General features: G+C 40.9%; 1 protein-coding gene across 2 annotated transcripts in view; it reads right to left on the reverse strand.

Annotated features, from left to right (window-relative positions):
- The window catches only part of sorl1 (sortilin-related receptor, L(DLR class) A repeats containing), a 65,802-nt gene that overhangs the window by 15,300 nt on the left and 25,083 nt on the right, over positions 1-25,419 (reverse strand). For both annotated transcript variants that reach the window (XM_062385895.1, XM_062385894.1), the window contains exons 7-28: positions 19,600-19,701; positions 18,934-19,103; positions 14,127-14,319; positions 13,723-13,840; positions 10,533-10,606; positions 9,703-9,791; positions 9,036-9,214; positions 7,810-7,996; positions 6,502-6,630; positions 6,166-6,251; positions 5,430-5,602; positions 4,777-4,908; positions 4,261-4,352; positions 3,703-3,949; positions 3,430-3,568; positions 3,116-3,289; positions 2,882-2,995; positions 2,642-2,764; positions 2,049-2,168; positions 1,686-1,811; positions 1,161-1,271; positions 404-535 (exon numbers count right to left, since the gene is read on the reverse strand). In XM_062385895.1, coding sequence (XP_062241879.1) covers positions 404-535; positions 1,161-1,271; positions 1,686-1,811; positions 2,049-2,168; positions 2,642-2,764; positions 2,882-2,995; positions 3,116-3,289; positions 3,430-3,568; positions 3,703-3,949; positions 4,261-4,352; positions 4,777-4,908; positions 5,430-5,602; positions 6,166-6,251; positions 6,502-6,630; positions 7,810-7,996; positions 9,036-9,214; positions 9,703-9,791; positions 10,533-10,606; positions 13,723-13,840; positions 14,127-14,319; positions 18,934-19,103; positions 19,600-19,701 — 3,010 coding nt within the window. The remainder of the gene's footprint in view (positions 1-403; positions 536-1,160; positions 1,272-1,685; positions 1,812-2,048; positions 2,169-2,641; positions 2,765-2,881; positions 2,996-3,115; positions 3,290-3,429; positions 3,569-3,702; positions 3,950-4,260; positions 4,353-4,776; positions 4,909-5,429; positions 5,603-6,165; positions 6,252-6,501; positions 6,631-7,809; positions 7,997-9,035; positions 9,215-9,702; positions 9,792-10,532; positions 10,607-13,722; positions 13,841-14,126; positions 14,320-18,933; positions 19,104-19,599; positions 19,702-25,419) is intronic.

The following is a 25,419-nucleotide window of genomic DNA, read 5'->3' on the forward strand; positions in this document are numbered from 1 at the left end:
AAACAGATTTAAACTTTCACGCCCTGCTGATGCACAACATTGACTTAACGAGTCACTGTTCAGGTGCACAGGCGTGTGACCAGCCCAGCGTAAACACATCTCCTTCTCCTGTTAACCGTGTAGTGTCAGTGCTGCTCTTGGCAAACATCGGTTCAAGCGCTGCAGATGCAAAGCACTGAGAACTGCAGACTTAGATCCTGTCCCTTATTTTAAGTAAATAAACTGGAACAACGGTGTTTTCTATAAACAGATTCTGTATATCTTACAGCAAGCTGGAAAAGTGAAATCATGTCGCCCTCATGTCTGGATCTGCTTTGTTGAAAAAGTTCTTTCTGGGGTTTTCCAAGGATCATACAGTGCTACAGTGGAGGGCTACAGTCCAGACACGTTGAGTGTTCCTCACCACATCCAGCATACCCAGCGTCCTCATCTGATCCATCTTCACAGTGTTTGATCCCATCACAGACCAGAGACTGAAACAGACACTGGGCTCGGTTCTTACATACAAACTCCATGTAGCGAGTACACAGGGGGTCTGTGGGTGAGAGGAAACAAAGCAGAAATGCAAAAATGACTCATGGATCCACAGACAGCAAGTGACTACAGCAGTTTTCACACATGAAGAACGCAGCAGGAGACTCTGCGTTCAGAAGCTTAGACAACAACACAGACATCTCTGGAGCGTTATGGTGAGGGGTGCCGGGCCGCCTGCAGGGAGTGAAAGCAAAGCGTTGCACACACAGAATCTCAGCTTGAATTTCAACACTCAGACCCGGAGCACAATGGCTGGGAAACAGCTCTACTCACACCCCAACACTTTCTGTAGGACACCCTTTTGAAATAAAAGCACTGTCACTGGTTTCTGTGACTGAATCCATTAATAAGAAATATTTGCTGCATCGGAAAATACACGGCTTCATACTGTGTAGTACTGGTATTTATTTGAGTACACAGGACAACATTTATTCAAGGAAATACTGTAGTTATACCAGAAACCACAGAAAAGGCTGTAATTATATTAGTAGTAGTCAGTCTCTCTCTCTCTCTCTCTCTCTCTCTCTCTCGTTATTGTTGTTGTACAGGACAATAGTCTTATTTCTATATTAAGGGGTATCATTTTTGACATTATGTCTCCCTCACCAACAAAAATAATCTCTCACCACAGTTGTGCTCATCAGCTCCGTCTGGACACTCCTGGATGCCGTTGCAGTGGACGGTCGCTGGCAGGCAGGTGTCATTGGAGCAGAGGAAGCCTTTACACCGAGTTCCATCTGAAACACACAATTTCAATGAAACATTACCGCTAACACAGAACCATTGCTTTTCTTGGAGCCGTTTTTGATGTACTTTTTGATGTGAAAGTAGTTCTGGCGCAGCTCACACGTAGACATGAACCCTACGTAGAACCCTACTCTGTACTCCGATATGCAACTCCCCAAAAATGGAACCACGTGTCGAGGCGACGCAGCTCGCAGCATTAATAGCTTCAAGGTCCAAGAATAATGAGCCTTATTTCGACCAATAGCCCAAATTACATTGTTCTAGAAATACAGGCCAATGTCAATAAATTCAAAATACATTTTATAGAGAACAACAATAAAACATTTGAAGTGAACATTTAGTACTACCGTTGACAGGACGACTTGTGTTGCGTATGTGTGAAATTGTGTGTGTTGCCGACTCACCACAATATCGAGGGTCTTCGTCTGAGTCGTCCTGACAGTCGTCGTCACCGTCACACATCCAGCGCTGTGGGATACAGTGACCCGTGTGACACTGGAAGCTACTGGCCTCACATGTATGGTGGCCAACTAGGGACAAACAAAGAGAGATAATAAGGTTGAGGGTGATAACAGGACTACGATGTTTCACACATTTGGTCTAGAATGTAAATAGTATTTTCTATGATCATGCAGTGATGTGAAGCATTTGCACAAGCAGACCTCAGTAATTGCATAAGTGCTTAGGATATAGGATACTTCTTGTGACTTGGTTTACACCTGGAACACATTCAGTTTTTAATTTTTTATTAAAGAGACATCAGTAACCTGTGCAATTGGCCTCGTCGGACCAGTCTCTGCAGTCATTGTCTCCATCACACCTCCACGCCTCACGGATACAAACTCCTCGTGCACACGTGAACTCCCCAGGGCCACACTGGTGAGACTCTGAGAAAAGGACCAACAATGCAATATTTCATTACTGTTTTAGATCACATTAAGATAAATACAGTGAGAACAAACTATTGATCTGTGTGGTTCCACAGGGCTCTTTGTTTAGCTGAGTCTTATACACTCAAAGATACAGCTTCTTGAGAAAGCCACCACAGTATTGTGTACACCTATATAGCGACCCTAACACTCTAGGTTAGGCCCTCCCTGTACAAGTCATCTGTTTCAGCGAATCAACATTTTGACATTTCATATGCGTCTGTTTCATGGAATCCAATATTTTATAAATAATATCTTGTATAAGTGCCGTCTTCCACTTTTGTTTGTTAGCATCTACAAAAAAACACCATGTTAACAGAACATATGTAACATTAATGTAACATGTCGGTCGGCACCTCCAGTGCAATGTCCGCTGAGTCTAAAAACAGCTGCTGAACAGAGAATTGACACCAGCCGGCACCATATCTTACCACAGTGGTCCTCATCACTGTTGTCTCCACAGTCGTCTTCGTGGTCACATTTAAAGGCCAGGGGGATGCAGGATCCTGAGGCCACGCAGCGGAACTGGTTGGATGGGTCACATGTTGTGGTCGCTTAAAGTAGAAGGACACAAACAAAGACAAATCAATATGTGTGGTCCCCTTTTGCCACCAACACAGCCCTATTGATTTATCCACACTGTGAGCAAGGGGATGCTGCTGGATACGTACGACACTCCTGCTCATCACTCATGTCTCCGCAGTCATTGTCGCTGTCGCACTTCCAGATGCTGCTGATACAGCGGCCATTGGAGCAGCGGTACTGGTTGGGTAAACAGCTATGCTCTGATTGGAGGAAAAGCAGGATTACATGCACACAACTATTTCATCAGCCAGTTTTCCCTCTGAGACGAAAGCCTCATTTCCAACAGACACAAGATCCTGCAGCACTTGCTTTAGTCTCACCAGTCTTGACGCAGGTGTTGTTTTGGAGCTGGTAGTTGGGGGGGCACTGGCACTGCAGCTCACCGTTGGGCATGGTGACAGTGGGAGTGCCGTCCGGGCAGACACAGGTGTGCCTGTGGCCGGGCTGAGGCAGACATAGCAGGCTGCAGGGCTGGTCGGCGCAGGCGTTATGACCTGGTGGACATGTTCAAGATAATGTAGACACTAAGGGAGCATTTCTTAAAGTAGATAAGTGTGATCTTTACTCTTAGCCATATCTAAGACAGTGTGTGTTCATACATTTGTATCTGAAACTGTTAAGCTTTGATCCTCACCTCGATGCTTCCCCTTGTAGAAGATCTTGAGGTCCATGACTCCAGTTAGTCTGCCAACTATCAGCTCATTGCTCTTGGAACCAGCTTTCGGAGCTTTGAAAATTCCCATTCTGGACCAGTCGTCCCAGTATAGGTCATTCTAAAATGATCATTCAACACAGAGAGAATAATTAAAGCTATATTCGTTACATTTTGGTGTAAGATGTAAATCGACTTTGTCTTATCGGAACTGTAGGAAGATTATAATGGTTTTAACGGTTTATACTGGCTTACTTTGAAGACAGCAATGGCATACGGGTGGGGCAGCTCCTCCATGAGGACGCTCCGCTGGACCCCGGTGAAGTCGGCCCTCTCAATGCGGTCGCTGTACGCTTCGGTCCAATAGAGCCAGTGGTCGTCAGCTGTGATCCCATTGGGCCACCGGACACCCTCTGACACAATGCAGGACACATTGGTTCCATCCATGAAGCTCCGGTAAATACCGGCTGCTCGGTCCCCCCAGTCCGTCCAGAACATCAGACTGTGGGAAGTTGACAGTATGAATTGGCCTGGAAGTGATTTAACTTGATCTAAAAGCATTAAATGGACACTATACCTGTTTGTTTTGTCCAAATTTGTGATAGAGTTTGAAACATGATTTATTTCTTTATTATAATAAATGTTCATTAAAGATTTGATTTAATAGAGTACAGTGACTCCTTCCTCACAAATACAAGAGTCTTGACCTTATCTCCTCCAATAAGAAACAGCAGAAAGGAGAGAATAGTGAATTATGAGCAGTGAGGCAAAATGAAATCACGCAGTAATAAATGACAAACTGTGTGTGTGTACCTTTCTCCAGGAAGCAGAACCAGAGCACGGGGATGTTCCAGGATAGACGAGTTGAGCAGGGTGTGGCGCAGATCTCCATCAGGATTAGACACCTTCAAACACAACAACAGTGAAGTGTATGTATTTTATATATTTATCATGTTCAGTGTTGGAGCTCAAATAACCTTTGTATCAGGTTATTGGTCAGTCGCTCTCGATCATTTTTTGTGATAAACATTATTTTTTTTACGTTTAAAGTCTGATTTTTGCTCCTGAGTGAGGGTTGTGGTTTAAACTCTTGTTAAACAACAAAACATTTTCCAGATCTGACATAGAAAACTTCTGTGTTATATCTCCTCACTGTGCTTACACTGTGCATAAATATTTTATGGATATACATTGGACTTCTCTTAAAAAATACTATTGATGAAAATAATATTGCGATGATTATTGATATTGTTGTACCACGCATCCTAATTTGTATCAGTGCTGATTGCATACTGTATATGGTCAAACACATAAACAACACCTCTATACCTCAATCTTCTGCGCTCCAGCATCAACCCAGTAGAGCAGTCTGCTGATGGGGTCAAAGGTCAGGGCCTCTACGTTCTGCAGGTCTTTCCTCACCACGACCTCCTGACCTGTACTGCCGTTCAGACACAGACGCTGCGGGACAAAGAGAGACAGTCAACGGGACCCTACACGTCAAACCTTGTGTATAACTACGGAAAATGAGAGATGACTGTGGCGCATTAACGCTGAGCTGTAACAGTCATGTTTATTTCATAAGTGAAAGTGTATTCCAGCTGGACAGGTTGACGGTTGACAAGTATTTGAGCAAAACTGTGTTTGATAAAAAAAGCTCCTCTCGGGTCTCTGAACCCATATAATGGAGTTCGGTAGTAAAATCGCTAGTAAAATCCTGGAGAATGTCCAAATGAGCCAAGAACACAGAAGCAGAACCATTCCATGATTCAGCGCGATTGAGTAATGTGTTGATGTCACTTCTAACACAACAACAGATGCAGAAATGGAAAAACAAAAAACAAACAAAACCCCAATATATATTTCTGTGTTGTTGTGAAGATGACTGAGTGGAGTATATCCTGCTGCGTTGTTCATGTGTGACAGGGAAACTTCAGGGTAAATTCGGGATCCAATTTTGAGGTTCGTGTCTGAAAACTCACCTGTATGGTGTCCAGTGAGATGTCGGCCCAGTAAAGACAGTTCTTGTCATAGTCAAAGTCCAGAGCCACAGCCTCCCTGAGTCCGGCCAGAGGCAGGGCCTGGTCTGTGCCGGTGGCCAGGTCGTACCGGTGGATGGAGTTCCTCACCGCGTACAGGATGAACTCGTTACTCTCTGCAGGAACACAAGAGACAGGAGGGATGAGTAGACACACACACACACACACACACACGAACCTGTAAACAAACATGTTTGATAAGTGCTAGTGTTTGTCCAGTACACCGGGAAGATTAAATCAATGTTAAATTAAATGTTTTCAATTAAAATCACATCTTCTCCCTCAATAGACTTACTTTTGTATATTATAACTAGTGTGATTTTTTCTTAGTTAATGTAATTACTAGATAGATAAAGGTAATGTACAAGTCCATCTGAATTAGTCAGACAAAATAACCGCACCTTAATTTCAATGGCAATTTTTGAGAAATGTAAAATGCATTTAACTCTAAAACAGCTGGTATCACACTTACTCTGTTCATGTGCAAGAAAAGGACAATATAGAGAAGACGTGAGTGAAAAATGAAGAATTTAATTATTTCTACGTTTTCTTAAGAGAGAGGGAATTCCTCAATGATTCAAATACCATAAATGTATTAGAAAACTTCACAGGGGACTTCAAAGGGTGTCAGTCAGTGCAAAGAGCTCCGTTCAAAAGATTTAATTAAGTGCAGTTTTACCTCCGACAGGACAAGGCAGCATCTCTCCATCCAGCCTCGACTGCACATCTCCTCCATGACAACTGTCTCCTGGAACCTTCCTGTAGCTGCAGCAGCACCGACAAACATGTTCTCACTTAATAACAGTAATCCAAGGAGAACGAATGCTTGTTTGCTTTAAAGCAGGTTAGAGGATCATATTTCCACTTGTGTATTGAGCTCGGTTCGAAACTGGGATTTAACCTTCTTACTCACCTCGGTGTTACTTTGCAATGGTTAATGGTTGAGCAGACATTAAACACAAAAGAAGGAAGCCTGCATCTTTCGCAAGTGTTATGTCAGATAACTGGAGCTCACCCTTTGCTGCGCCGGTAGGTGGTGCCAACAGGACAAGGGACCGGAGGAGCATAGAGGTCACCAAGGAACTCGGGGTCCGGCACACACACCTGCAGAGACAGGTCTTCACTCAGCTTGAAGCCGTAGTCACTGGAAAGAGGAAAATAAGGAGGACGAGAGGAGAAGAGAAGAAGCAACCACAGTTAACTTCTGCCCACTGATTGTTGGCGGCGCCTGATGTGCATTTCAAAACAGACTCCAGATGAGTTGTGATGGGAGCGATCAAAATGTGCACAGTGGGCTTGGGTTGTAATGTATTGGTGTATTTACATTAAATGAGAGAGTCAGCTATCAGCCAGTCAATTCCATCTACTTCTAATAAGACCCAGACACATTAGAGCTAATGAATATGGATTTTCTTTTCTAGCTCTTATAATCATTTGTGCAAAGTCATTATAATGTGCTGTGAGAGAATTTGCCTTCCCTTGACATAAAGAGCTGTTTGCCAGTTATTACCTCAGGCAATGAGATTGTGTTTTCACGTTTGTTTGTTGTCTGGTTTGTAAACAGGATTAGACTAAATCTACAGGAAGGCTCTTCACGAAACGTGTAGTAAGGATGCAATTTGGGACATAAACCCATTACAGTTTTGTATTTTTAAATGTTTTTTAACATTTGAACTGTTTTCCCAAAAAATAATTGAGGGATCTTGATTAAATAGATTAGGGACATTAAATGGACTGATATCTATGAGTGTGCAACATTCGATTAAAGCATTCGTTTGAATTGAAGGACCGTTGGGCATTGTCCTTGTAAATAATGTAATAACAATTAGACATATCTATGGAGCTTAATATATATGAGAAAATGTACATCTCTATATTTATATATATTGCATGAACAATCCTCTTCCCTTGTGACTTGTAAACGAATGGTTTGTGGCTATATGGCTATATGTCAGTATAACTCATATAGTTTGTCGGTGAATTTGTCAGGTGGAGACAATTCAAGGATGATCATGATGAATACTAAACACCTGAATGTGTGATGTCACAGCAATTTGACAAGTGAAGTATGAGGTGGAGATAGACCAGTGTGATTCAGCTCACAATTCATTATGAATATTCATTACATATATATTTTTACAAAAGTTTTTCTAGATGCTGTCTCATGGCACCTTTGTTGTTTCCTTTCAGTAGTGTCACTGGGAACAACACATATGCAGAGGTTCAACACCTTGCTATCCAACAACACACTACGCAACAACATGTGAATAAAGTCGAATTCAGTGACAAAGATGCATGTTTTGTGCATGTGTGAGTCCCTAACCATTCATAGTCCTGGCGTGTGCACGAGCAGTTAGAGACGGAGATGGGCCGGTCAAACTCTTCTCCGTTAAAGCATGTAGCGTGAGGAGCTCGTCGCTTAAACGTGATCTCCCGGCCCAGCAGACACTCGTTACCGTGCTCGTCTGACGGAGACCAGCGCTTGTAGTCGGCCTCTAAACACGGAACACCTGGAGGAAAGAAGAAAGACTACAGATGTTTGATGCTGACATGGAACTTACGTTACTTGCTAAAATCTCTGGGGGTCCATTCGTCAAGGAGCCTTCTTTTTCTTTCTCCTCCTAACATACTCTGTATAGTAGCCTTAATTATACATTTTACTGTGAAAATGTGTATTTATATAATAATATCAATCCATTGTACTAGTAGTAATTAATTGTATTAGTAATATATATTATAGTAGGTAGCTTTTATGGTGTGCTTCTACTTCTACTAAGAGTTTTACAAAATAAGGACTTGACAGCAGTAATGTGGCATTGGTTTGGCTCTGCACACTCAGAGATTTTTCAAAGCCAAGTTCGGGACTTAAGTGTGTAGCATGACAAATCTATTCAACCTACTTAAAAGGGAAGAAACCTCTGAAGAAACATACCAAGGTTATTGCACAGGTCAGAATAACCCATTCATCTGAATCTCATGAGGTCCTGAGACGTAAACAGTAGTGCTGTCAGTTTAACGCGTTATTAACGGCATTAACGCAAACCCAATTTTTTTAATCGAGAGATTCCGATCAGATCAGAAGCTGCAGTTGGCTTCTATCGAGCTTCAGTATCTGTGTTTGCCTCCAGTCTGACCTGCTTCTCGCTTTTTGTTTTAATATTTCGCCACCTAAAATATATATTTTTTAGCTACTAGGCTGCAGCTATATGTTTTTATTTATTTCAAAATAGGGTGCTTTTTATTTCATACATTTTCCACAAATGTGGGGAGGACTCAAATAGCCCTACACAGTTCTTTGTTTAATTTGTTTCAAAGTAGACCGACACTTGCCTGTGTATTTTGTTTGTTTGTTATTTTGTTGCTTGTCTGTTTGAGAGGCCTGACTGCTGTGTTCACAGCAAACTTGATGCATTGTAACTCTACTGGTTACAATGCAATGCAAATCCGTCATGAATTAAAATTTTTGCTCGTGATGCGAGTCAACCAATCATCTATATTGTCTACCTTCCTCTCTCTACACGTCAACGTCCGCCTCGCTCTGGAACCTACCCAGAACGTCCGAGGTGTTGACCTGGACGATGAGCCAGCTGTGTCTCTGGTTTGCATAGGAGCCGAAAATGGTGAAGATGGTGCTCTTCTCCCCCGGCTCCGTCAGTAGCTGGTAAACATACACCTCCCGCTCTGAGAACTGAAAGTCGGTCCAAGTCTCCCCTTCGTTGGTGCTGAACCTGGCGGAGATAAGACTGATATTTCACTCATCCTTTGCATAAACAACAACGTCAACCAGTTTTTCTGAACCAAAGTTAGTGATTAGCCAGGGGAAGGAAAACTGAATCATCTCTGCATTGTAAACAAAGCAAATGTGTTGTGTCACCTGCCTGTGAAGCCTGCAGTGTTACTGTCGGCATAAAGATGTTTTATTACTCTGCTGTTCACTTAAGGTTTATTTTTGTTTGTTCCCTCTACATCAAGCTGCTTCACAGTCTGACAATCTGCTCCTGCTTATTTATGAGCATGTCTGCTGGGGTCTGTGCTGCTTTATGTGCTTCACTCTCCAGATTCCCTCAAGTTGTTTGGGGATTTGACGTGGAAACCTTCCAGCCTCTCCAAGTTTTATGTTTGAAACTGTTGTTTAGAGATTGTGGTTTTGCTTCTGAGCTCACAAAGATGGACTTCCTCCCCTGGGAGAATATTTAAACACCTCATTTGGACTTACTTCAGATGTGTGGTGGCGCCTCCTTGTGCGATAGCCATCAGGATACCACCATGGTCACCCCAAGTGTAGAAATGAGGGCCTGCCAGTGCCTAGATTAGAGGAAGCATGGAGAGTTAACTTTCAGACATATTTTGTCATTTAAATACATAAATTATATAATTTTAATTTATGGTTCCACCTCCCAGCTCCACTTTTTAACAGGAAACTCTTTTCAATGGGTTTTTAAAGGTTTTTCAACTTTTGGACCATAGCATCTTTAATTTAGAGACATAATCTTTCAAGCTAACTTAAATACTGATCATTTGTAAATGAGAACACTAAGGTGAGTCTACATGAAAATATCACATTCAGTATAAACAAAAAAATTGTAAATTGATTAGAATTATAGGCTGCATGAATCAATATTTCTATTCAACCTAATGCATGTCAGTTGTGTTCTGCTTATACTGGATGTTTAGGGAGGGGGAGAGAAGATTTATAGCTAACACATGAACCATATTAACTTGATAAAGTCAAATGGGTTTCCAGCTTGTTTTCAGCTTTAAAGATCTTTAAAAAATTTTGGAAAAAAAGTTGTTGAGAAGTGGTTGTTCTCTCTTTTTTTTAATAATCAAACAATAAATTAATCAATCAATTACTCTGAATATTCGACAATTATAAGCAACTAATTCAATAATTATAGAGAAATTAAGGCAAGAATGCAGAGAAGTCTCTCATGCTTTCCTACATTTGCAGGCACTCAAGTGAAATTCATTGGAACGTTTCAAAAACGCTCAAACAGACAAGCAAGCTGTGTTTTTCTTGTCATCTGTGTCAGATTTTATACTGACCTCTCTCCAGCGGGCTCCGGCACTGCTCGATACATACACATTAGGTTTGCTGGCCAAGTTCCTGCCCACAGATCCTGCAATCAGAGGAGAAACCAAAGTTTCACACACGGGCTTTACAGGGGCTTCCCACTGAATATGACAGACTTGATGCGACCACGGTTGTTGCTTTCACAGTTGGAAAATTTGTAACCCAAGAAGTCAAACCACTGCCTTCACTTCTGTAACTTTTCATGCATGTGGCTGCTTCACGCAGTGTCAAATACCTTCCTCTGCTGAAAACACACGTTGAACAAATCCAACACACAGAAATAGAAAGCAATATTCCAGTTTCTTTGGATTTCAGAAAACTGCTCAGAGTCTACAGCTAAGTTGATGCGAGTGATGCAGTAATTAAATCAGGCTAAAAATGAACACGGCAGTCTTTCCTTCTGTGAATTTGGGACTTCAACATGAATCAGGTTTGCACTGGTACATACACCATTGCCTCCAGGGTATGAGCATATAACTTTCCAAATGCTTTTGCCTTTCTCGTCTAGTTTGGTTAGTTATTCATATGAAAGAATTCCATCTTGAACTTTGTTGAAAACTAATTTGAGCACTGTGTGACAACGTTCAGCTTCAAGCAGTCTTAGCGGCGACTGACTGGATCAAGTTACAAACATCTACACAACCGTGCACTTCATTCTACTAGCTGAAAAGACTCGATAATGCAGTTTGGTTTAATTACACAACTTTCGGTGTCGGATAGCATAAATAGTGAGGCACATTGTTTTACATCAAGTATATCATGTTAGTATGAAAGGTGCACATTAGGAAATACTTCATACATTGACAGGTGCAGACCTGGTTTAACACTCCTGGCACCAGCTGTAATGTTCATTGTTAAGTAAAACAAACTGTGAGACGAGTAAAAAGTTTAGATTCTAGGTTTGTTTTTGATCTTTTGTAGTTTTATTGAAGTAAGTGTAAAAAATAGTGAGAGTGTGGTGCTATCAAAAGGGCTTTTATGTTGTGAGCAAAGTGAAAGTGTTCAGAGATGTGACTGATGGTGGAAGCCACTTGTGGGATTTTGTGATATCACCAAAGTAAATACAGTTTATCCCGGAGGGAAAACAAATATGAGCCTAATCTTTTCTCATTCAAACCAGTGGATGTTGAGAGGTTCTGCTGGACATTTTAATGTTGACCTGCTGGTGAGCCTAGAATTACAAGGAACTCTCTGTAGACCTGCGATAAAATTGTGGGCAGGCATAGATCAGAGCGAGGTTATAAAAACACTCCTCAAGCTTTGAGTGTTTCCAGGAACTCATTTTGGCCACAGTGAGTAACCAGGCAAGAGGTAAACAGAAATCCCCTGCGGAGACGAGGGGACCTGCTGGAAGGACGAGCATCTCAGCAGGACTCCATCAATCAGGCCTTTATATCCGCAGAGTCACCACTTGGAGTAAAAGCCATGTAACTGCTTGGAGTTTGCCAAACGGCGAGACTGAAAGTATGAGGACATGTATTTTATATATCAGTTGTTCGCCTCAGTCAAGCAGTCAATTTCCAGTTTATATTCCTGTCTGTAGCTTAGAAAGACATAAAAAGATCAATTAGATTATACAAAATAATATTTGGTGGTGCTGAAAAACTACTGATTTGATTTGACTTTGTAAAGCTATTTTGTTCATGTCTACTGCATTTGTTCAGTGAGAGAAATAAAATTCCAGATCTAACCAATTCTAGCTTCATTGATTCTGACAGAACACAAATAAACACTAGAATCCACAGATGGACACAAAACCCGAAATTACAACACCTCTGACCACAGTTGCGGCTGGCCTCCGTTTATAAATGTAAACATTACGAGAGGTGTACAACAGGCACTGGTCATCAGCTGGCTAATACAGCCCTGGTTAAGTGTGGTATCATCATCATCATCATTAAATTAAGCTAATTGAAGACTACAAAGCAAGGAAGGCAATAAAAAGTGAATTCCTTCCGGCTGTAAATAGATTTCACTGTCTGACATTTCATTAAGAAACAGCAATAAAAAAGAACAGAGGGTAAAACATGAATTAGGAAGAAGACGAAAGAAAGGACTTATCTGCCAAAAAAACTAAAACAAAAGCCAAGTGGTCTTACAGACTTTTTTATGAAAGTTTAATAAAACTACATGTCGGCTGTTAAGAAAGCCAAAGTACCACCCCCGCATGACTTCTTAGCAGCAGCAGTGAAGTTTATAAGACAAAGAAGTGGTGGTGCGCTGTCACAGCTCTCATGTTTTGTATGGTGTGTGTAGGTTTGGGTATTGTCTGGGGATTTTAAATACAGTATATGGAAACAAAATTCTCAGATTTTTGAGCCCTCTGTTTTCAAAATGATAAAAGTATATTGATTTCACACTAATTACCTCAAACTGACATATTAATCAAGCATGTAGAAGATTGATTAGTTTGGGTTGTGTCTGTACACCTGATTGTATAGTTTGTGTACGTGCGTGCCTGTATTCATGAGTGTGTGTGTGACCCGTCGAGTGCCCTCTGGGGGCTGCAGCAGTAATTAGCCCATCTGTTCTGGAGTGATAATGAATCGAATGGAACAAGTGATTGCCACTCATCCTTCCTCCCCTCTCTTTCCCTCTCTCTCCACGCTCTTTATGTACTGAGAATTTAATTAGAGGGAAAGCAGCCTCCCAGACACTGAAGACATCGATGTTGTCTACCAGCTGTGAGGCATCACTGCAGGGAGAGTCTGCTCCATTCTGAGGACCTGTGTCTGCAACACACTTCATGTGGACCTACATCTACCCTCAAAACACTGACACGCTAAAGACAAAGTTTCAGTTCTTTAGAAGTCCAACCACATTTCCTGTTGAAAGGGTGCGCAGCCACCACAGAGGAAGCCGTGTAGGTTTCTGTCACTTGCTTACTGTTGAGGACGAATTTGTTTGTCACCAGAACAAGAGGAAGTTGGTGCATAACCCAAGACAGCAGCTCTATCAGCGAGTCACTCCTCCAACAGGCCACAGCTAAAGTTTCTACATCTGTTTAAACTTAACATAAGTAATAGCTAGCATTTTCTTTCTTTCAAAGTATTGCAGAACTGGAAGAATGTGAAAATCCAATCACGGGTTGAACAGCTTAGATTTATAACATTACGTCGGTTGAAGCACTCATATCTGTGATGTGGATGCTTTTTGTCCCACCTGTGGCCATGATGACTCCTGGTGCCGAGTCCTTAGATAAAATGGGCATCCTCCTCAGCTGGATGTTGAACAGCTGGCTCCAGCGCTGGGCCAGGTGAAGGGAGCAACCTTTACTGAGCTGAAGGAGAGAAGGATCACATGGTGTTTTTCAGTTTCTACTCTGTGGGATTATAATTCCACTGGGAAATCAGAAGCAGGTTAAGTGCTGTCTACTCAAAGGGGAAGGTAAGGTGGTCTGACTTGCTTTGGTGATTAAGTTGTGGATATTTGTTATGAGGACAAAATGCTAAATAAAAACCAACCAATAATAATCAAGGCTCTGAGATTTGAGGAATTACGTCTTGTGATGGAAACATTTCGCTCTCTGGGCTTATTATGTTGTTCCGCTAATCACTTCACTGCACCTGACAGTCCACAGTTCCGCCCAGGCTGTCGGCAGCTGGTGGCTGAAGCAGCTCCCACGTCCCTCCCTTGTCGAAAGTGATGACAGATCTCATGTTGTTCTCGCTGACCGAGCCGTTGATGAGCGTGGCGATGAAGACGCCCCGCAGCCCCTCCAGGCGATGCAGGTCGGCAAAAGGCTCATTGGCGAAGTACCTGGAAGACAGAGGGGGCCTATTAAGTCAGGGAGCAACACTTGGTTTGATAAGACAATTGTGTGTCTATGTGCCACAGTGATAAATTTACAAATTAAAGGTGGCGTAAGTAATCGTTATCTAATACACTGATACATTTACCCTCTAGCTGCCTGTGCCATGTGTGTGAAGAAAAAAAACGGAAAACAAATCTGCCCAAGCTCTGTAAATAGCAAACAAACAACGTGGCTTAAACCAAAATCTATTTGAGCCTTTTAGCAACAGGGGACAAGGATGTTTTGAATGGGATTTTGGGCCTGCAGATGAGAGACAAGCAGCGGCATTAAGATGAGTGAATGGAAAGAACTGGTTGCAGCATGATGGTGGCGTACACAACACATTTGCACTGTCCGGAAGGAATAATGGCTTAAAGTATAACCACAGAGGTCAGATACTCAGACAGATTCAAACTAGAATGGAACTCGGTAGAGTGAGTATCGGCGAGGCCCGACAGTCCCCTTGAATTCGATCAAGCTGTAGCACATTTCACAAACCCATAGAAATGTTCCCTTCATGTGCCATCAAGATATATGAACCATTTCCTGGAATAACTATTAATATGTAAAAAATATATTTAACATCTTAAAATGTTATTGAAAGCATTCAGATCGAGATAATGGGTTATTTTCCAAGTTCCGTGGTAATCCCTTCAGTTGTTTTCATGTTATCTTGCTATTCAAAAAGAGGGGTGAAAAAATAGCCACCTGGCCATTGGTAGAAAGAAGTGATGTGATCAGACAAGGGCTAAGAGCTTTGTAAACAAAGACAACGCTTTGGAAAGGTGGAGACTGCATCAATTTGATGTCCCTCTCAACAATCCACTTGCCCACTGTCTGATTGTAAGTCCGACTACGGTGCAACGACCTGAGAGTGGCCATTAAAGGCAGGAAGAAGGTTAAGGAGGTTGCTCTGTTTCGGCTCGACAGGTTGTTGACGGTAGGGGTGCAATGTTTTTTCCCAGAGCCAGCCGGTGTGCTGGCTCTGGGAAATAGAGCAGTAATGTCCACTCTGCATGTCAGTTTTTCAGCATCAACTGTTGTGAAAGCAAGTGTGGTCACAGTGTCCTGTCATTATCGCTGTTTGCACTTTATCGTCTCATGCGGTTTTTGATTGTGCAATATGTGAAGACCTAAAAAAGACATCTTTACTAACAAAGTGGGATCATTTGGACTCATGCATAATTCAAAATGTTTTGTCGGGTAACATTATCTCGCTTGGAAGTCACAAGTCTACACGGCTCTCTTCTGTCACTCTAATTTCATAAAACTATTTAAACAACTCTCTCCTTTATACTCCACTGTGTTCTGGATGCTGTGTTTGAGTTTTGTCTGATGCTGTTTTATATTATAACATTTGGTTTTTCTCAGTTTATCTGCTTCCACGCTGCACGACACTCTTGCACCCTTGTGTTCTGAAGGATTACTCAAGAGGGGGTGTATTTGTTTTGCTGTTATGTTCAAGAACCAAGTCTTTCTTTCCAATCATTTATATAGTTCTTCTCTATCATGAATCCCATTTCCACAATGCAGGCACAGCCGTCAGGACAATTTTGAAACTCAATGTCTCTTCTCAAGGAGACTTTGACATGCGGGACGGAGGTACTTGGATTCGAACCACCAACCCTTTGACCCCTGAGAAGATAGAAATGGATTACTGTATTTCCTCAGCGTTTTTTAATTTAAATTCAAACAAAGGTCTACAGTTGATTTTAATGGGAGAAGACACAGGGTTGTATAAACAAAGAAGATTGTAATTGTGAGGCAGCCTGAGCCAACATTGTTTATGCCAAAATAAAACACAGAATCTTCCGGATGTGATTATGAAGAAGAATAAACTAAAAACTATACTCTTCTTTGCAGAGGACTTGTTGGAGTGACCACTGGGTACTCAGTCACTGCCCTATCCAAAGCCATTCTTACGCAGAAAGCCCTGTGTCAAGCGTGACCCGGTGTTTCCCAACTTCATCCATTTAACACCGGATTCGGATTTGATTTTGTACGCTTCACCTCAGTCCTATTGCAGAGGTCTACAGGGAATTCTTGTACTCCCTGACTTTTTACCTGAACATACAGTGTGAATTGTGGAACCTTTTATACACTGATGTCTTCCTTACTAAACAATGTCTAAATCAGTTGAATTTTGCCACTGTGCCACAATTAAGGGTCTGAATTTTCTTTAAATGAGAGAATTTCATTTTAGATTTTTAAAAACCAAACTTAAACAAATTATACAAAAGTATGGATATATAAAAGTATAACAAGTGCAAGATAAGAACTTGTCTATTGACTTATCTTCATAAAAGTAACATGATGTTCTCCCTGTGTTTTAGTTGGGTTCTCTCAAGCTACTCCACCATCTTCCCACAGTCCAAAGACATACACATACGGGCAAGGTTATCGCAGACTCTAAATTGTCTGTATAGATGTATATTTGAATGGTTGTTTGTCTCTGTATATAGTATTGTAGTGTATTTAAATATGTAATGCAGCCAATAATGAATAAGCACAAATGGTTGCAACGTTAAATACCTCTGTACACACAAGAACAGCAGAATTTCTTTCCAGAACGATGCCGACCAAATTTTTAATACGCCTCCACTTGCAACCTCAACAACTTTCAAGTGAGACAAAATATTCCGCCAACTGTGTTTGGGAGCAGAGTGGAAAGCCTTTATTATTAACAGGATCATGTCCAGTTAGTAATCTCTACTGTGAGAGCAAGAATCTGCATAAAATAATGAAGGTGGCCTCAAAAATTATAGCGAAGAGCAGCTATTTAGAGAATATGATGAACTCCTAAGAAGTAAAGCGGACAGAATTATTAAATTTCCACATTGCAGATAATACAGCTTTTAAATTGTTTCTTTCTTCCTTTTAATTTCCATTACTTTCTTCACCTTCATAATTGAGGTGTGTCTATCTGTCTCTCTAGCTGCTTTGAGACATGCACTGACCTCGGGAGATCCTCCGGACTTTCTCCATCTTGCCCCCGACTAAAAGGTTCGCAAAAAGACCAGACCAAGCTGAACACAGCAGGAGATCCTCCGCATGATTCACAGAGAGTGAGTTGGCGGGTTGAAGCAGTTTTTTTATGTTTTAAAATCAGACAAAGTATCTCCAAATGATAAGGAGGAGCAACACACTTAAAGACACCAACGAAGATGTCAAGAGTTTGTGGTGATTAGAAACTATGCCTGTGTTGCTATGCTGTAAATAAAAACACTTGAACTCTGCAGCAAAATTAATATACTACGTCCTGCCACAGCCTGCGTCACCCCCCCTCACCTTAATCCTGGAGGTTTTGTTGCTGTTGTGAACGTGTCTGAGCAGAAAGTCTCTGGCTGCTTTCTACACGTGGGAAAAGTAAACTCCGGACCAAATTCTACGGAGTTCCTCTGAGATCATGTCTGAATACGGCTTCTGTCTCTGTGTCTGTGTCTGTCTGCAATTTGATTATCTCAATAACCCCTCAGCTGCTTGACTTCTTGGGGGTTTAGCTGAGGAGCAAAGGACGCGCAATGTTGTAGAAAAAAAATGAAATAGTACAGGAATAAAATATTCAATATCAACCCTATGCAACCATCCGACTGACAGCATGGTTTTCCTCTCACAGTTCAAAGAGATGAAGGTTAATTAACCTGGTAGCTACTCCTCAGAAGTCTGAATAACATAAATAAAATATCATGTGTCATGTGTCAAGTCGTTTTGGGTGATGATTTCATGAAGAGTGCAAGCTGGATTAACACATGGCACACAGTCAGTCGAATGCACACTTTAAACAGCCACCTTTTGTTCATTGAATAAATAAAATGAAAAAAATGGATATAACATAGAGGTTATTTGGTTAAAAACTTAATTGTCTTCTCATGGTGTTCCACATCTCAGTTCTCAGGATTTGAATAGATTGCATGAAAAAACATTAGCCGGGTTACAGAATAGTTGGACAAACTTGGGTTGGAAAGAGAGGAATGCTAGTTTTAAGCCAAGATTTGTGTGCTGTATAATTGATGATACACATCTGTGGTTTTCATTTGGAGAACTCTTAGGGAGTGAGAGAGAGGGGAGGAGGGGGAGGAATGCAGTGTTTGTGTGTGGATCAGTGAGTCCAAATAGTGTAAGTAAGGATTTACCCCTCAGCAGTAATTACACTTCTTTCCATGCTACCTCCTCTGTGTAGGTGACAGTGAAATATTAATCAGAGATGAGGACTTTAAAAAAAAAAAAAGCATCATTTTTGAATTACCAAAACATACAAACTCAGTCTCCTAAACGTGACGGTTACTTTCGTCACGATCCATTAATTATTCTCTGATAAATAAAGAAAAAAATTATAAACGCCCCATCTTGCAAATTTATAGTAAAACCCCTGGATCCGTCCCCAGATCCAGATCAAGAATGAATGTGTACTTCCAGGATCCCAAGTTTCATAGTTTTTGCATTTTCTTGCATACAAACCAACTAATAAACCAACGGACAGGGGTGGAGGGCAGGCTTCTGACTCAAACAAGCCTGGCAGGTTTTGGATAAATGTGAGATAATCTGTGTGTGTGTGTGTGTGTGTGTGTGTGTCTGTGTACCTGATGAGTGTGTTGCTGCCAGAGCCCTCAGGACTGTAATACAGCACATTCTCCAGCGACAGAGAGAAGGACAGGCCCTGTGTGTCTGAGATGTAGAGGTGTGTGACGTTGTTTATGTGGTTCACACACACAAACACTTGGTCCTCAGATGCATCTGCTATGTAGTACTCCTGTCGAAAAGAGAGGGCAAAATTAGGACTTGGGGGGGGGGGGGCAACTGTCAGAATACAGACAACCTGATTAGACAAAGTGAAAGACTGGATGCCTTGTACACCGTCTAGGATATAGGGAAGTCAGTTGTGTCATTTTACAACAGGTTGTAACCTGAGCTGTTCAGGATCAGACAGGAGTTTGAGGAACTGTGGATGTAATCTTAAGATATTGTGCATTTACCTCAAACATTTATTTTCTTACTATGACTTCCTTTGCTGACTTTTATTTTGACTTTTATATGTTATCACTGATCAAATGATATCAAATGAAAGTGAGTCAGTTTCTGATCAATTTAAACTTTAGATAATTTCTTAAGGAAAATGTTCCATCATCTGCAGATAATAATTTCTGTCAGCAACAAAAGATTTGGATGCTTGTAGCCCAGCCCAACTTTAACATTTGATGCTTCAATAAATTCGGAGTTATCAGTCAACATGTAAGAAGGAGACTCACCGTGATTGGATGGCGGGTCATGAACCGGGCAGCTTTCATCGGCTGGCGGTTGTAGGAGACCCAGAGCTGAACAGATGACGGATCGTGGCTGCCAAACAGTTTCTGGAGAGGCAAAGAGACTGCAAGTTCATTCAACTGCTAATCACATGAGTCAAACCATTTAAACATTCTAGAGGCACCTAATCAAGTACAATGCTCTCAACTTCTGCTGTCAGCTCCGACTTGGAATCAGAATACAGCCTGAGGGAAAAGTTTGTAAGTCAGAACACATCCACTGATTCTATTCAAGTATTGAAATAAGATTTGATCTTTTTTGAGGGGAAATCACAAAGATGTTGATTAACCAGAGTGGGTCTTGTGCTGTCACTTTGATATGAGACACTGCTGTCCTGTGTGAGCTGCTGTGGACAGAGGAGGCTTTTGTTACCTGAACTGTCCTGATGGTGTTTTTCTGTCTGGATCACCCAGTGTGTGTGTGTGTGTGTGCGTGTGAGTGAGTGTGAGAGAGAGTCTCATTTCAATTACAAATACATAGGAAACTGGCAGCTTGAGGGAGCAGTGCTCAGATTTTTCATGATTTAGGTTGAGCGAGCTGAGTGGACGACTTGAGCATATCTCCTCAGAAAATGTGGGGGAGAGAGTGTGGGTGGGAGGGAGGAACAGAGCTACCTTCTAATCGGAGTCCTGGGGATATATTCCACATTTCTTCAAGGTAAGTGACTCAGACTTTTCTTTGAGAGTATTTGAATGTACATATGAATGTGAATGTGAGGGGTAAGTGACACATATCCCATTGTGGAGTGATAAATGTGATGTGCCGCTTTTAAATAATGTTGGAAACTAAGCACACGTAAAATAGCTGTCTATAAAAAGTCAAAACTTGCGCAAGTTTCAATCACAAGTTCACACATTATTAAAACATAATTTGTTCTTTTAACAAGAGAGGAATGTTTGTAAAGGGCCTTTAGAAAATATATGTTATGATTTGGTACTATACAAAGACAATTGAATTGAAAGGTGACATTCAGGTAATAGGAGTATCACAGGGTTGACCTTCGAGAAAACATCAATATTATATAAAAAAAAGGAATACACAAATTTAAAAGGTTATTTATGAGCAAGCTTTTTTTTCCAATTGGCTCCCTTAAGCAGTCATAGCAACGTTATATATTGCATTGTATTGTCCCATCAAAGTAATCTTGCGTAGTTTGTAGATTAAAGAGACTTTATTATTCGTTTTTAGACTTTGTTGGTCTTTGGCCTCTGATATTGTACATTACCACTTTTTGTGTGTGACATAAGTACATTTTTACCTTCTTATATTTCTGCACTCATATTGCGTATTCACTATTCCTTTTTCGAATTGTAAATAAATCCTGAATTTATTTTAATAGATTTTCTTTATTGCACACTGACCCTTTAGACACAGTCTTAAGAAATTAACAAACAAACCCTACACGAACCTTGCGTGTGACATTTGAAAGACAGTGTTTACATCACCACCAACAAAGACTTTAAGTAGTATTATGGGTAGTGTTGGCTTCAGTGGTTCTGGTTATTGACCCAAACTATATACAATCAGGCTTTCGAAGATTTACTTTAAATCTGTCTCTTTTGAGATGTTAAAACGGAATTTAAATTAAATACTTTTGTGCATTTCCTCAAGAAATGTATTTGAATGAAGTGACGGTCAGAAGCAAAACCTCGGTGGTTCCTCTTCTTGATTTCAACATCAGACCAGCCACCACATTCTTAAAAAAGTTGGTTGATCTTGAGCTTCACTGTGTAGTTTTAAATAACAAAAGCTTGTCTGACTCATTTCAGCACTGAAAACATGATTCTAACCAGAGGAGGTGGATGAAGACCTCAGGCCAAAATGAAAACTATAAATTAACGGTTTCCTCAAACGTAGTGACGAAATTGAAGATTAATGATGCCTGAGACAGTTTTTTTCCTCCAGACCCTTTATCAACCACTATGAACAACTCAAGCTCAGAGGACTGTGCACTTCACTGACATCAGGTTACATTAATTCTAGGCCATATTGTTCAAAATCAAGAAATAATTTGCATGATTTCCCATTTTCACTACAGACCTCCAAAGGGGAATTTAACCCTCTGACCTGGCTTGTATGTCTATAACTGTATCAACTATGTTACACACACCTGCTCAGAGCCTTTTGTCCAAGCTCTTCAAATTTATAGTTATAGCAAGAGAAGAAATACGTCTGCTTTCCTCCCTGTGAATAAACCAGTCCTGAGGCTCCACTCTCTACTCTTAATTTACATATTCTCCACTCTTTCTATTTCAGGCTCATTCCTTGCTCTCCCAGCTATAAATTCAAATGGTAAGGGCAATGCATTATAGAGAGCTGAGCAGCTTCATTATTTTTGCTTTGAATTAGTTTGGACCACCCTGCTCGAGCCATTAGCAGCAACACACACTCAAGAGGGAGAGGGAGAAACAGAAGGAGAAACAGAAGGAGAGTGAGACAGAGGGAGAGACAAAGACCAGGGGGACATTCAGAGTCTGGAATTCAAAGAGCTGAGCAGCACATCCTCTATACTTACTTTCTCTGGGATGTTAGAATTACATAGATGTGCTATACTTGGAGGAATACAAATGGCCACTTCATATTTTAACAATCACATATCCGCCTTTCAGTGTCTGACAAATGGGGTTGAGGTAATGCAGCAATTTGTCAAACTAACATTCAGTGACCAGACTTTTGATGGCAGAAGACGCAGAGAAACAATACAAGCTTTAGTCGGATCCCCTGATGTGCTCGGCCTGTTTAGACATCACCTGGAAATAACATGAACTGCATCATATTTCACTTTTACCATTATAATAGAACAGTGTGACATTTAACATGAGATAGAATATAACTACCACTCTCATACTTGTCTGTTTAATACTGATTAAGTGAATCATGTATCCCTCCTTGCAAAAACAAAAAAAACCTGAGATCTGCTTAACTTAATTACAGCTAAACAGTGAAAGTTTTAAACGATGGTTGATAAGATCTGAGTTTAGCAAATCCCGAAATTTGTCTGTTTGCAGCCAGGACCAAATTAAAACTGGCTAAAGAACCTTATACACATTAAGTAACTCCGGACATGGTGCAGAATATGAATCTGAAGAAGCAACAACCTGTATGGCTTTGGTTGATATTGATGCTGTTTCAGAGGTTTATTCGAGCCGACAAGAAACAAGGAAGTGCTGAAGTTCATTTCTCTCCTTGATTTTTCTTTTTTAACAAACGGTTTAAAATAGCCACTTTCAGCAACCTTGATTGTACATTTAAAAATGAAAAGAAAGATTGTGCATGTGTGCATGGGCCTTGGAAAGATTTGTGTCTATTCTTGACTGCCTAAGCATCCCCAGAGCACTTCAGCCTTTTCCATCCGCTCTATTGATTTGTACAGTGTAGTGCCCACATTGACTGTGTGGTGTGATGTGAAAGCAAAGCAGAAAATATACTAAGACAATAAAAGGAACGGAGAGAGGTACAATTGAAGGCAGAGGGCACAGACAGAAAAGTATCTACCGAATGACAAAAGGTCAGAAAATAAAATGTAGGTGGGTAATGTGTATTTTTCCATTTTAGAAATTGAGGAAGCTGTTCTCTTCCTCCAGTCGGTAAACGGTAACTCAGTTAAGGTCTTCGGCTCAGTTTACTTCATGAGTCAAGAGGGAAAGTTGGACAGGAGAATGTCTATGATGTATTTACACATGTAAGTAGCATGGTGATGATATATTTTCCCAGTGAAACCACAGATTGCAGCCTAGTGGCCACTGTAAGTGAGCTACACTGTGATCATGATCTCTCAAAATGATCCTTACTCTAACAGTCAAATCCCTGAGATAAACACAATGCAGGTGGCAAAAAGACACGAAAACAATCATTTGGGAATGAATGTATGAAATATGGAGTAGCTGACACCACACAATCCTAGTATTCATCAGTATAAATCAAAATACAGCCATATTGGCCTGAATAACAGGAGAAATGCTACTGCAGAACCTTTTCTTGCCTGCTGCAGTTTTACTAAGTGGATATGGTAGATACTGGTGTGTGCAGGGATGAAGGAACACCCCACAGTAAAAGTATCAGGGAAAGAGTTTTAAAAACCTAAAGATTCTGAAATATAAAATAAATGGATTAGTATGCCAAAAGTAAATTTGTGTCATTGTATGATTGTTCGTGATCAAATTTAACTTTTACTTAAGGTGTTACAGGGATATCCTGTTCAGAATAATGGAACAGACCGATGGGGTGATCCCAGTGTCACTGTTATGTATGTATTTAATGTAATTCAACAGAAACAACGAGACACCTGGAGCTGTATTCCTAAAGGATGAACAGCGAGTAATATAATCTCACATTAAATGTTTTTCAAATTTGTAAAAGGTCAACACCTGCTGCTAAAGTTAGATTTTCTTCTCTTTACTTCTAAAATGTATTTTTTCCTGTGTGACGTTTTATCAGTTTTCACAAAAACTTTGTTGAAATCCGACCATCAGGGACACCTTCTCTTGCTTGCAACACATTTAAAGATGGGTGCCTCAAATGCACCCCCTAGTCACCTAATGGAGTTCAACATGGCTCAATACTAGGCCCCTTTCGATTCAGCGCCACTTGCCACTTGTCCTGTCATATACTCAACTCAAAGCACCTACTACTGCTGCGATATATCGATGCCAGACACTTTTTGTCAAAATACACATCAAAGCTTTGCTGACATTTTGGAGTAACTGTCAAGGCCCCTACCTGAAATTATCCTTATACTTCAACATTCTGTGAAATGAGCCTAAAAATGAGTGATTTCTTGTTTCCACTCAAGGGAGGTGGCCAAGTGCTCATTGAAGCCTTTATCATCTACTGCAACTCCCACCTCACCGTGTCAGCCAACACACCACACAGACAGCCAAGAATTCTCTTATTCATTACGTGTCCAACTTCCCAAAGTTTTTCCACACGACTCTGCTTTTCAGTTCCCTACATTGGCTCCGTGTTGCTGTTATCCGATACTTCTCTGCACAGACCGCCTAAATGTAGCAACTGGGAGACCTTTTCTCAGAGATAGGGCTTTATTTTAATAGACTTGAACTTTCTCTCATGATCATTGCATTGGTTGCATTAGTTGCTGTGGCAAAGGTAAATCAAATACATAAGGCACTGCTTTGTCAAAACTGAATAAAGAAATGAGGTTGATCAACAGGTTTTGTTTCCTTTTCGTCGTGGAGGGATGTACTCATGTTTCAAGGTCTGTTAAGTCATGTGCTATTGTATAGTACTAATACAGCGGCTGGCAAGGTTACCAAGGTTACTGATTCCTTCAGCTGTCTCCATCCAGCTCCCTCATGACTCTCACCTTGCATCCCTCCCATGTAGTGGTCCCAACATTCTTATTTATAAAGGAAAATAATAACAAGAAATATATCTTTACAAATTTGTATGTCTTTATTTGACAGGATAATGAAGGTTAGACAGGAATCAAGGTCAGGAAGTAGGGGAATAACATGCAGTAACATGCATGCAAGTTGAACCAAGGAATAGTGCAAGTTGCTCAAACCTAAATTAAGCAAATGTGTCACCCTTGTTACATTGTTGGGGTCTTGTGCTAAATCATACACACATTTTTCCAAAATTCAAATAAACCTCTCTACCTTCACTGTCAAGTGCACCCTGTATATTTCCTTGTAATCTCCAAAGTCATAGAGATAGTTCCAGTCCCACACTGTAGACAGCAACAGGGTGACATTTGTTAATGACTAGCCGAGAGGAGTAGCCAAGTTCACCAACACCTCTTACTT

The sequence above is a fragment of the Platichthys flesus genome, chromosome 4 (assembly GCF_949316205.1).
Source record: "Platichthys flesus chromosome 4, fPlaFle2.1, whole genome shotgun sequence".
Taxonomy (NCBI): Eukaryota; Metazoa; Chordata; class Actinopteri; order Pleuronectiformes; family Pleuronectidae; genus Platichthys; species Platichthys flesus.